At 56.3% G+C, this 11,989-nt stretch overlaps 2 protein-coding genes across 2 annotated transcripts in view; one reads left to right on the top strand and one right to left on the bottom strand.

Moving 5' to 3' along the window:
* Positions 1-3,277, top strand: part of HEXD (hexosaminidase D) — a 15,417-nt gene extending 12,140 nt beyond the window's left edge. The window contains 7 exon segments of the mRNA XM_007462289.1: positions 1-161; positions 937-1,019; positions 1,956-2,034; positions 2,110-2,211; positions 2,395-2,484; positions 3,092-3,243; positions 3,246-3,277. The exon segment at positions 1-161 is cut by the window's left edge and continues 6 nt beyond it. Of these exon segments, the coding sequence (XP_007462351.1) occupies positions 1-161; positions 937-1,019; positions 1,956-2,034; positions 2,110-2,211; positions 2,395-2,484; positions 3,092-3,243; positions 3,246-3,277 (699 nt within the window).
* A 1,642-nt stretch (positions 3,278-4,919) lies between these two features.
* On the bottom strand, positions 4,920-8,518 carry CYBC1 (cytochrome b-245 chaperone 1). The gene is made up of 6 exons (XM_007462288.1): positions 8,431-8,518; positions 7,554-7,595; positions 6,885-6,958; positions 6,204-6,300; positions 5,442-5,586; positions 4,920-5,040 (listed from the first exon to the last, which is right to left on the bottom strand). Exons 1-6 carry the CDS (start codon positions 8,513-8,515, stop codon positions 4,920-4,922), a joined length of 564 nt encoding a protein of 187 aa, XP_007462350.1. The 5' UTR covers positions 8,516-8,518.
* Between the last annotated feature and the right edge of the window lie 3,471 nt (positions 8,519-11,989).

The raw sequence follows: 11,989 nt of genomic DNA, 5'->3' as shown, positions 1-11,989 counted from the left end.
TCCTGGCTCTGGGCCGCCAGTGCCTTCAAGGGAGCCACGGGGGCAAGCCAGGCCCTGACCCCCATCGAGCACCACCTCAGAAACCACATGCAGTGGCTGCAGGTGGCGGGCAGTGTGCCAGCGGACACGCTGCAGGGCATCGTCCTGACTGGCTGGCAGAGGTGAGGCCATGCAGGCCCCAGGGACGTTCTTGGGCCGGCCTTTCCCGGGAGGGTCCAAGCGGCTCCTGTCACCTAGGACACACTGCCCTCCTTGGCCCATCCAGTCTGGGCCTCAGTCCTTCCCGCCATTTGGTCAAGGGGAAGCAGCCGGCCCTCTGAGGAGGGTGTGGAAGGACCAGCTGCACGAAACAAGCCACTTGGGGTCAAGCCCCTCGCACCACACTCTGCAGAGGGGATGCTGCTCGGGGTGTTCAGGGCCCTAGGGCACTGGCCCTCCTGGCCCATGCCCTGTCCAAATCACCCGTCTCTGCCTGTTCACCCCGTCCTGCCCCCAACCCGAGGTCATGTTGGGAGAGGCATGAGGTCAGACTTTGGCTTGTTTAGGATTTCACACCATTTGAAAAGTAGAGCTACAGGTAAACCCCTGGTCCCAGGCAAGTCCTGGCCTCAGGTCCCATCCTGAGGGGAGGCCAGGTGGCCCTGACACCAAGAGCAGGAGGCCCTGAACCCATAGGAGGTAGCAGGAGGCAGGGCTGACCCACTGGACCTCAGCCCTCACTCATAAAGCTGAGTCAAAGGTTAACTTAGGGATTTCAGGGTGGCAACCACAGAGCATTAAGCCCAGGCAGGTCACTCTGGGTGGGGTTCCTGCAAAGCCATGGGACCTTCCGGAAGCAGCAACCGCTCTGCAGAAGCTTCTAGATCCCTGTCCTGTCTCGTGGTGACTCGTGTTTGAGCATCTGCTGTGCTGAGCGCCCCTCTCCCACGGACTTAGGTATGACCACTTCTCTGTGCTGTGCGAGCTGCTGCCCGTGGGAATCCCATCCCTGGCTGTCTGTCTGCAGGTGCTTCTACATGGTATGGTCCCTTGCTCCTCCCAGGAAGCCTAGTGCCCGGGGCCCCCAACTGCCACCTCCTTGGGGCTGGACTGTGGTCTTCCAACCAGTGTGGGGGAGGGGAACGCACCCATGGCCCCAGCTCAGCCACCCACCCACCCCACTGCAGCCCGGGTCTTCGAGCCTAAACCCAAGACACAGACCAGGAAGTTAGGGGGACATGCCCCACAGGCACAGTGAACCCACAAGGAAATTCATCATGGATAGGGTGCAGGAGAGGGTCCGCCTTTGCTGCATAAGTATCCTGAATGCCCAGTGCTGGTGGGTGTGGCCCCAGAGAGGCAGCTCCCTCACTTCTGGTTCTCGAGGGAGCAGCCAGGTGTGGGCATGGATGCTTAGAGACAGAGGAGGCCAGCAGGCAAGGTTGGTGACAAGGCCCTGGTTACATAACTGCATGTTATACGGGACCAGGTGGGAATTTAAGTAGCAACGTATGTGGTGTTGGCACAGAAAAACATCGAGGTGGTTGAGGAAAGTGAGGACTGAAAAATAAACACACTCTGTATTGTGCTGAGCTACAGGGAGGTGGAAGGACAGATACTGGGACTCTGGCTTATCCTTTTTTGAAGTGTCAGTTCTGAACTCTTTGGGGAAAGGCACAGATAACAGAGCAGATGCCTATGCTAATAGGAGCACATTGGCCTTGGCACCCCTTCCCCAGGAGGCAGGCAGCACAGAGCCTCCAGCATGTTCTCACCTCCCCACCAGGCTGCAGTAGCCTTGGGCTAACCCATCCTTGAGGTCAGCATGTGCCCAGCTGGGCCTGGCCGGCAGTCTTTCTCAGTTGCTTTGCCCACCACCCATGCATGCCTGAGGGCCAGGAGGGCCAGCCAGCACGGAGTCCAGGCCACCTCCTCCTCCAGAGGCCCCTCCAACCTCCGTCTGTGGTTGGTTTTAGGAGGCTTTGCCGAAAATGTTAAAGCAAGAGTGGAGAACTTTCTTGGGACTTCGAGCTTGGAAGCAACGGATTCTAGGAGGTAACACCCTCAACCCTAGCCCTGCCTGTCCCCTCATATTTGGATGCATCCTCAGCACAGCGGCTCCCTGTGCAGTGAGAGGGCCGGCTCCTTCCCTGGCAGCGACATCTTGAACCTCATCACACAAGTCAGCCTCCATCTGTGCAGCTCCGTGGATGCGCTGCTGGAGAGGGACAGGTGAGTGGGCAGGGGAGTGACCCCCCACCCGGCAGGGTGAGGGCCAGCCAATCCTGCAAGAAGACTTTCTGGGTAGAAAAAAACTTTTTAAAATTCCTACCAGATTTTCAAAGGTCTTATTTTACAACCACTGAGCCTTACGAGCCACAGTGTGCCTACCTGTGTGTGTGGATTTGCCCCCAGGTATGTGACCGGCTGGTTCAGCCCCTACCATCGCAGGCGGAAGTTCATCCACCCCGTCATGATCCAGCACATCCAGCCCCAGGCGCACAGGTAGCCCATGCCCCTCCCAGCCGTGCCCATCCCCGAGGCTGCCCACCCTCTACTGCATGCTGGCAGCTTTCTGGACAAGCTTTCTAGGTATTGCAGCCGTGGATTCCTAGGTGACTCAACTGAATCAGCTGTGCCTTTAGGCTTTAGAGAAGCTGGGGCGTTCCTGCCTGAGAGGATGAGGGTCACCAGATGCCCTGAGCAGGGTCCAAGGCTCACCATAGAACCAGACTGCCTAGGGCTGATCCTGGCCCTGCGGCTGCATGTGTCACCATGGAGACAGGGTCCCAGCCAGCCTTCCCCAGTGCTCTCCTGGCTCTGAGAGAGGCCAACACAGACTGTCCCCACTGAGTATAAGATGCAGTCAACTGTCAACAGGTGCATGCACCAAGAAAAACCCTGCCAGCCAGTTGTAAAGTGCCTTCTAGTTTCAGAGGTCAAACTGTGACAGTCATTCACTTATTCCCAACCCTATGAGGCTGGTGCTAACGACCCTGTTCTATGGATGAGTAAACTGAGGTACGGGAGGTACTGACCCGTGGGGCTCTGGAGGCCATGAGGTATGCCCCAGGGCCCTCGCCAGGCAGGCTCACTGCCTCCTGGTCCTCAGTCTCCTGGCCAGGTGGAGCGCTCTTGTGGGGGAGCTGGAGGCTGCCCTGCAGCGTGTCTTCTACCCAGACGCAGTGGAGGAGTGGCTGGAGGAGAACGTGCGCCCCAGCCTGCAGCGGCTGCAGGCACTGCTGCAGGATCTGGGTGAGGCAGCCGGCCCAGGCCCGACTCGGGTCAGGACCCCTGAGGGGGGGGCCGAGCTCAGGCTGTCGGCCTCCCTGCACCCTCATCCAGCTGCACCCAGCCCCACGTGCGCCTCCTGAGCCCTGGGCAGCCGTGCCAGCAGACAGCGCCCACAGAAACAAGAGTAAACATGGAAGGAAAAGACACTCTGGGCCTGTGCAGTGATCAGCATTAGAACTTTAATTCTTTCAAAATAAAAAGGAGAGTGGAAGCCAGAAATCTGAAAGACTTAGTTACTGGCCCTCACGATGGTCTGGAGACCCTCCTCGCCCAACCCAGCCCTGGGAGAGGGGAGCTGGCCAAACACCCTCCCTCCTCCAGCCCGGCAGCAAACACACAAGAAACCAACCATAGCTGTTTCACTACTTTTAAGAATAAAGTATTTCAGGTTTAACCATTTAGAAACCTAACTTTGGCATGTTTAAATGACTGTGTGCCCAAATTAAGGGCTGGCTGGCGGCCACCACTGGTAAGGGAGAGGATCTCATTTCTCTGGAGTTCCCTGGAAGTTGCTGTCTCTCACCCAGGCAGCCTCAGAACCCCTGGTCCATGCAGCCGTTCCCAGGTGCACAGCCTCATGGGTCCCTCACTCAGAGGTGCTCCAGGCACATGCTGTTCCTCGGAGGAGCCTAGGTTCAGAGAAAGCAGGAGAAAACTAATAGTGCAGTTGAGGGTCAGTGTGGCTGGCACCCAGACTCCATGAGGGTGGCTGCAGCTAGCTGCCCAGGCGCTGCTGAGGGGCAGCCATGAGCCCAGCCCATGAGGCAGCCCAAACACACAGACCCAGCACCAGAGTTCAAGAGAAGCTGGAAATCTGGGTTCTGAGGGATGGGTCCAGGTTTTTAAGCACTGCACAAAGCTAGAAGAGAGAACTTCTGCCTACACTGGGGGCAGGGGCAGGAGGTTATCCTCTCTGTGAGAGCCCGGCTGCAATCCTGGTTGGACTCGAGATGAGCCACCTGAGTGGACAGCGGTCTGGGGCCTGTGGAAGCCTCAGGAGTGGCTGCAGCACACCAACCAGGCATGCCCCTTAGCGTCCACCCTGAGCCCTGGCAGCTCCGCAGGCAAGCACCTCACTTCTGACCGCTGAGGACATCTCCGGCTGCGGGGAGGGATGGGCATGGGGACCAGGGCAGAAGATGGGATTCCTGGGGATGACGTGTGGCGGCAGCATCCTCAGAGCCTCGCCCAGCCGCTGGGATTCCTGGGGATGACGTGTGGCGGCAGCATCCTCAGAGCCTCGCCCAGCCCTCAGGACCTGGTCCTGGAGAACCTCTCAACCCAAAGAGCTCAGCCCTCGCCCTCACACCCTGGGACCCTGGGTGTTCTTCCTTCCCATTTCAGAGGCCTTGAGCCCCACACAGCTAGCATGTCTGGCCTGTCCACACCAGGCTGCTGCCCCAGTGGGCTGTCTGATTCCAGGAAGAGACAGATCTGAGGCCTGTGCCCTCTCTGGACCGCTCAGAGCCTGCAGAGAAGGTCCCACTGTGGTTTTGCTCAGAGGACAGAAGCAAGCAGCAGGAACGGCTGAGGGTCCTGCCCCGGGGCTTCCAGGGACACAGCCGGGAGCTGAGGAGGAGGACTTGTAGGCAGCCCATCAGTCCTGCTGTGGCCCCACCAGAACCAAGGCAGGGGTTCCGTGGAGGTCAGCTCTGGTCCCCGGGGCCATCGACCTCACTGTCACTGCTCTGAGACAGCTCCATGGGACTTTCAAGGCAGTGCAGCTCCAGGAAAGTAGTGATGAGCTTGGCGATGGCTTCCACGTCACTGGTCCAGACAGGCACAGGGAGGAAGGGTGGGTTATTGTGACAGGTACTGGCCACCCCGCAGCAGCCACAAGACCATACCTGTCTCACCCCAGGTATCTGCCTCCAGGGTAACCCACTAGGACCCAGCACCTTCAGTCCTGATCCCCACCCCCACCGGACCCTAGCCCAGTCCTCTGTGCCCACTGGGGACCCCTGACGTCCCCATCCCCTCTGTCCCTGTGGGGACCCCTGACCTCCCCCTAGTGGGTGGTGGCAGGCCTGCCCCCCTGGCCTCACCTCCTCCCCCACGTTCCCGAGGCCTCTCTCCATGCCCTGCCGTGCTGGGCAGTTCCTGGGGAGGACCACCTGACTGGGGCGAGGGGCAGCCCTGGCCAATCAAGCCACCTGTCCTCAGCTTACCTGCGGTGGCCCATGACAGCACTCTGCGTGAGGGGGTGGGAGAAGCCCGTGGCAAACCGAAGCACCACCACATAGCCCTTCCCGAAGCACCGGACCTTCTCCTCCTCCACGTTCACGCCCCGGATGTCACTGAGCAGGACCACCACTGTGGGCAGGGCCCTGTCAGTGGCCGTGTCCCCCACCCACCCTGCCCCCCCCACACCTGGGTGCTGGCACAGTTGCTTCGGGGCCACGATGCAGAGGATCACACCACGCTTGTCATGAAGCAGAGAGCACGTGTCACTCCATGTCTGAGGCTGGGCCCATGCTGAGACCCTGACCCTAGATGTCACAGGTCAGTGACCACAGTGCAGGGTTGTGTGGCTGCTGGTTAATGTCCAGTCTGGGTGAGAAGGAATGTCCAGCAGGCCCACTGTTGCCTTGAAAAGCCCACCCCTTCTCTCAGTCTAACACGTCAGGGGGCGGCTAAACACAGTGCTGCCCAGCTTTCTGCTTCATTTTCCCCAACTGCTGGAAAATGCCTTCCTGGTTTCTAGTGGCCAGTCACTGAGCTGGGGGCTGCCCGGCAATTTCCTTTGGGCCAGGGCACGTCTGGGGTACACAGCGTCCACGAGGCAGAACACAACCCTGGCCACTGAGCAGCCAGCTTGGACCCAGCCCGTTTCCAGGCCTCAAGCCTGCTCCCTGCCATCACACACAGACGCTCGCCGCCCTCCGTCCATCCCAGAGTAACCTGTGTCCTATTCACTCCCCACACCTCACCTTGATCATGGCCTGCTCTGCAGAGAGTCAGCAGCTTCCTATACAAGCTGAACGTCTTCAGTACGACCTTCCCGGTGCTCTTATTGAAGATGGCTTCCTAGAACGCCAGCCACAAGGCAGTCGTGTGGCTGCTAGCCTGTGAGCCAGCCCAACACACACAGACTTGCCGACTGCGTCCCCACCCTCACCAGAGCAGACACTCAAGGAGGCGGCCCCTCTTCCTTCCCATCCCAGTCAGAACCCCAAACCCCTGCAGCCTGATCCCTCCAGGGGCTGGGGTGTGAAAAGCTAGAGCCTCTCCTCTCCGCACTCAAGAGAAGCGAGCACAGCGGACGAGGTCATCAAACGAGGGAATGGAGATCGGCAGCCAGAGAGCAATACTGGGGCCAGGCGACCCAAAGGACACGTGGAGAGGGACAAAAGGGAGGTGAGGGAAGTGGCCTTGCCCTTCTGTTCTAGGAGAACTTCTGGGAGAACAACAGCTTTAGAGGATTCCTTCGCCTAGGTATGGTCACAGACAGGCAATGTCCGGAGGCCAAGTCCAGCTACCCAGAAACCACTAAGCTCAAGTTTCAGGATGGGGGGCATTAGGGCCCTGGAGCCTTTCTTCCTGCTTTGATTTGCACTGCAGGGAAGCCCAGGAGCCCAAAAGCCTGGGCACCCTTCCTGTGCTGGCCTCACCTCCCAGTCCTCCAGGTTCTGCACGGCCACGAATAGACAGCCCGTGACATAGAAGAGCTTCCAGCCCAGACTATCTGGGGAGCAAACACAGGAGACAATCAGGCAAGGGAAGGCAGCAGAGGGGCAAAGGCCAACGTGCCCAGAGACGGTGCCCCCTCCCCAGCACAGCTGCTTCCCAGACCGAGGGCAGGAGTGGCACCTGGGGGCCTGGCTTGCTGCCCATGCCTGCAAGGACACCCCACCCTCGCCATGGCCACCTAGCACTGCGGGCCCTGTCACTTGGGACAGGACGTGCTCCCCCAGTTCTGCCCTCACTCTCCCCTGGATGTCTACTTGTGATGACAATCACGGCACGGTGAGTAAGAGCAGAAAGGTGGGAACGCTTACAGGGAGCTGCTGAAAGCACAGATCATCCCTGCAACAGAATATGAGGCAGACACAAGAGTGCCTTTCTGAAGAATATTTTATGATATATGAAAATGCTGAAGATATAAGTGAAAAACATAAGCTGCGGGGGACACACCAGCACATGGAAGTGGGCCGCACCCACAAACAATTTAGAGGCAGAGGCAGTCCCCAAAGCCATGCCCTGGCAGATTACAAATGATGGGCTTTTTCCCTCTTCCAATCAGCTGAGGAAGTTCCTGGGGGGCAGGTGATGCATCTCACCTCCACTGTAGTAGGCAGCAGCCAGGCCAATCGACAAGATTCCTGCGAGGAAAAAGCAGGTACCTTCCCATTGGGCCACCACCAGCCCAGAGCCCAACTCCTCCCAGGACCCACAGACCCAGGTAAGCAGCCCCTTCCCATTGCCAGGGATGGCTGAGGGCAGGGAGCAGGGGGCAAGAAGACCACCAGGCTCAGAAGTGGGGGAAACAACTGGGAAGTCTGTTCAGAAGAATGTTCTACACCAGTCACTGTATTCACTGGACATATGTCTATGTGAGGTTGCAGAGCTGACAGGGGAACCAGAAAGAGGAACCTGATGTGGGTTTTACCCACTGACAGCACATTGTGTGGAATGAAGACAAGACTGAAGGTAAAGAATCACAACTCGGCACATGAGACAAATCAGGCAGAGTCCTGGGAAAGAAGGCCCAGAGCCAGGCTGCTGAAGGCACAGCAGCTTCTCCCCACACACCTAGGTTCCCATCAGCATGGTGCAGCTGCCCCGGGAGTGCAGGGCCCTCCAGTGGGTACTGACAGGGATGGAGGCCAGGGCCCCCGCCGCCTTACTCCTCACTGTCTCCATCATGTGGGCCCTGACATAAATCAGATACCTGGGGCTGGGTGTATGAAAACAAGCAAAAGGGGAAGTACGAGGACCTCAGAAGAGCATGCAGAGTATTAACAAAAGGATGTTAAATGGTGAAAAAAGACAAGACAGACACACATCATCTGTAAAAGCACGCGTAGAGGATAAAAGTCGGAAAGGCACAATAGCTGCCATATCTTGGGGTAGCAGAACCACGGAAAAATTTAGTTTAATTTTCATCCTTTTTTAAAGTTAGATTTTTAACTTGAGGAGAAATATGAACATCCTTACCAACCAGCAGGGACCAGGACCTGATGCCTGGAGCCCTCTTCAGATGGAGGCAGGAACTGGTGCGTGTCTCCACCTGCATATACATGCCTGGAACGTGCTGCCACAACTTTCAACGGGAGACTGGGGGTCTGGGGAAGGGCAGACAGACAGCTGGAGCCCTCGAACCACTGCCAACAGATAAGAACCCAGCTCCTCTCCAGAACAGGAAGCCAGGCTGCCCACTAGCAAGGCCCACACAGGCTCAGGAACCAGTCAGCCCGTGCTGACTGCAGTCTCTGTGGTCAGGCAAATCACTTAATCCCCCAGAGACCTGTAAGGAGGGTTCTTCTCTGCTCCGTTGTAATGGTTGCACTGGGGCTTTGTCCCCTGCTCCGACTCACAAAGCATCAACAAGCACTTGATCATCACCTGCTTCCTTCCTACCTGGAAACCTCAGTCTCTTGGAAACCGTTAGCCCCCAGCAGGCTTCAAACTTCCGGCACCCTACCGGAACCTACCAGAACACCCTCATTTCCCTGTGCTGGCCTCTGAAAAAGGGAACTGAAAGTCTCATCATGGTTTGAGTCTGTACTGGCACTGACCGAAAAAGCCAGCTCTGCTGTCTCCTACAGCTGCCGAGAAGGACAGTCTGCACCCAGTGGAGGGAGCGGAGGGTAAGGAGGGTCCAGAGCACTGGTTTAATGAACGAGTCAGCAAAGGGGATTGCTCTTCCACACGTGGAGAATTCTGCCCTGCACGCTGAAATACGCTCGAAATGCTGGCTCCAGGGACCCCGTCCTGGGTAGCTTTTCAGATATTCCCTGTGAAGTCAAGTCAAATTTCTGACAATAGTGAATTCAGTTCACACAAAAGAAGCCAGTATCCTGGGACATCACCGGCTCCTTCCCCTGACATGCCTCATCTGTCTCCACGCGCGACTCTGCCGCCCGCGGGGCGAGATCACGCCTGTCACCGGCACAAGCCACCCTGGACACGCCCCGCTGAGCCCTGCGGCCACACCGGGCGCCCCGCCCAGCTCGCGCGCCGCCAGGCCTCCGGAGCATTGAGCCGGGCCGGGTCCCGAGACCGCGCTCTCAGCAGGACCCCGGCTGCGGAAGCCGCCCCCCAGCCCACCCCGCACCTCCCACCGGCGACAGCGGCATGGCCCGTCCACCGCGGACACTAACCTGCGGGCGCGGACGAGCGGACCGCTAAACTTCAGGAGCAGCCGGCCTCCAACTTCCGGAGCTGGGGGCTAAGCCGTCTGACTTCCGGACCCGCAGGGGCTGATGGGACAGCTGACTACCGGACCGGCGGTGGGGCGGGCGGGCGTTGACTTCTGAGGCCCGCTTTCAGCCCTCGAGGTGGGAGAACGGGCGGGGCTGCAATGGGAGGTCGCCTATGTAGCAGCAGAGGCGGCCGCGTGGTGTGGTGTGCGCGCCCTGACGCTGAGCAGATAGCGTTTGGGGTCACAACCCTTAGAAAGTCCGCAGAGGAAGGTGAGGTGAGTTGTACCACGAAACATCCACTTAGGATGGTGAGAAAACGTGAAGTACGTAGTTAACCTCACAACAGATACGTACGAACATTATGGTAGATTCTGTAAAAACTTTAATAAGAAATATTAAAGTAGAACTAAGGTATTTGTTCATGGACTGGAAAATTATTGTAAAAGTGTAAATTCTCCCAGCGTGATCTGCAGATTTAATTGCGAACCCAGTAAGAATATCAGCAGGTTAAAAAACTAAATCTGAACAGTGGTGCAAGGCACAGTGGAGGAGGGTAGGGGAAAACCAGAGATCCTTGACCCCCAAAAAACTCAGTGTAGCTGGGGAAACTGAACATTCACATGTTCGTGATGGCAGTTTTGCTGCTGCTCAGAAACTTGCCCCAGTGTCTGGGAAGGAGGATTGTAGTAGGAGAGACAGTTTTCTCCAGGAAAATCTTGAATGGCCACTTCGGTGGCCTCCCTGCTCCACTCTCCACCAAAACACTCAGCACCTGTCCCCACAGCCCCCAGATGAGGCCCCAAGCAGGACCCTGACTTGCCTTTCAACTTTCAAAGAGCTTGTATTCCTACTTATTTTATGTTTTTATATCTATTGTCATGTGTCTTATATAATTTACACAAGATTAATACACAGTGCATATTACCTTATAAAGAAATATGCATACATAGATATGCATAACCCTAGATGTTTTATCAATATAGGCACAATGTCAAATATTTGGAGATGACTTTTCTATTTTACCAGTCTCCATATACTCTCTGCCTGTGGTTCAGAATCACCTGGCGGGTTTGTTGAAACACAGACTGTTGGACCTGTTCCCAGCAGTGGATGCGGCCTGAAAGGTACACGTGCTGCTGCTCTGGGAACCACACTCAGAGAACTTATGCGCTAAGCTGGAACAGAAGAAGGTTCTGCCTGAATGCGGCAGGTTTCCTGACCTGATGCCTCAGCTCACATTCCATCTTCTTGAAATGCCTTCTCTGGTAAGATCCAACACCATCTTGAAGGTCCATTTGAATTGGTTAGCACCTCCTTTAAGTCCCTCTTGCTTGGTGCAGCTGAAAGTGATCTTAATTCCTTAGGACTTAGGGAGAACTAAGTTGATACCCAGAAAATTCTACTTTGCATTACAGTTATTTGCATAATTTCACCTTTTGTACTAGAGTACAAGCCATTTAAAAATGAAGCCTATGGGCTTCCCTGGTGGCGCAGTGGTTTTTTGGCTGTGGCATGCGGGATTCTAGATCCCTGACCAGGGATCAAACCCATGACCCCTTGAGTGGAAGCATGGAGTCTTAACCACTGGACTGCCAGGGAAGTCCCTCAGCTGGTGTTTTGACAGAGATTTCCTTGAACACCAGGAGCTCTCCCATCTCCCAGTCTTTGAAAGTTGTCTCTGTGCCTGGGCCCTCCTTCAACTTTTGGTCAGGCTTGCACTGTGCTTGGGGATCAGCCCAGGGTGAAAGCCCAGGGTCTTCTCAGGTCTTACATGAGCATGCATCTTGCGCTGGGTATCTGTGTGGCTTTCTGAATTTCCCAGCATGCACTGTTACTCCCCCCACCCCATCTGTTTGTGTTTAATCAGACAATATGCAAAGTATTTACAACCAATTCTGAGTCCCCCTCTCCCCCCTGCACTGTTACTTTTGAATGTCCTAATTTCCCAGGAAAACTCTCCCCAGCTTTTGCCTTAGGCAGTGTATTGTGTATTTGGACTGTGATCTTTCGCCTTTGGCTCTGGGGCAGATTTGATTTGCAGTGTTTTCAAGCTTTTTCAGCCTGAGTTCTGAGGTAGGCAAAACACAGAGGTGCCTGTGTCAGTCCTTCAGGTAGCCCTCAGATGGGTTGGAACAGACATATGCAATAAATTGTCCCAAGATATGCTCTGCTCCCTAGAACCAGGAAAACCGTCCCACATTGGCAACCCAGGCTGCTTCACTTTAAGACCATTTATGCTTTAAGACCAAGTCTGCTGCTGCCCTGCAGAGGGGATGGACAGGGGTAGCAAATTCTAAAACTTTCCTACCTTCTAGTACCTCTTTCTCAATTCAGCACTTAGTGGTTACAGA

Source organism: Lipotes vexillifer, unplaced genomic scaffold (genome assembly GCF_000442215.2).
Source record: "Lipotes vexillifer unplaced genomic scaffold, Lipotes_vexillifer_v1.1 scaffold1691, whole genome shotgun sequence".
Classification (NCBI taxonomy): domain Eukaryota; kingdom Metazoa; phylum Chordata; class Mammalia; order Artiodactyla; family Lipotidae; genus Lipotes; species Lipotes vexillifer.
This window is presented reverse-complemented; position numbering and strand designations above follow the sequence as displayed.

Excerpts from the sequence above, each read along its gene's own strand:
- CYBC1 (XM_007462288.1), bottom strand. The coding sequence starts at position 8,515 with ATGTATATGCAGGTGGAGACACGCACCAGTTCCTGCCTCCATCTGAAG. Across the intron at positions 5,587-6,203 it reads CAGAGCAGGCCATGATCAAG|TGGTGGTCCTGCTCAGTGAC; the intron begins GTGAGGTGTGGG and ends CCCTGCCCACAG. Across the intron at positions 5,041-5,441 it reads GCTGTCATGGGCCACCGCAG|TGACGTGGAAGCCATCGCCA; the intron begins GTAAGCTGAGGA and ends TGTCTGGACCAG.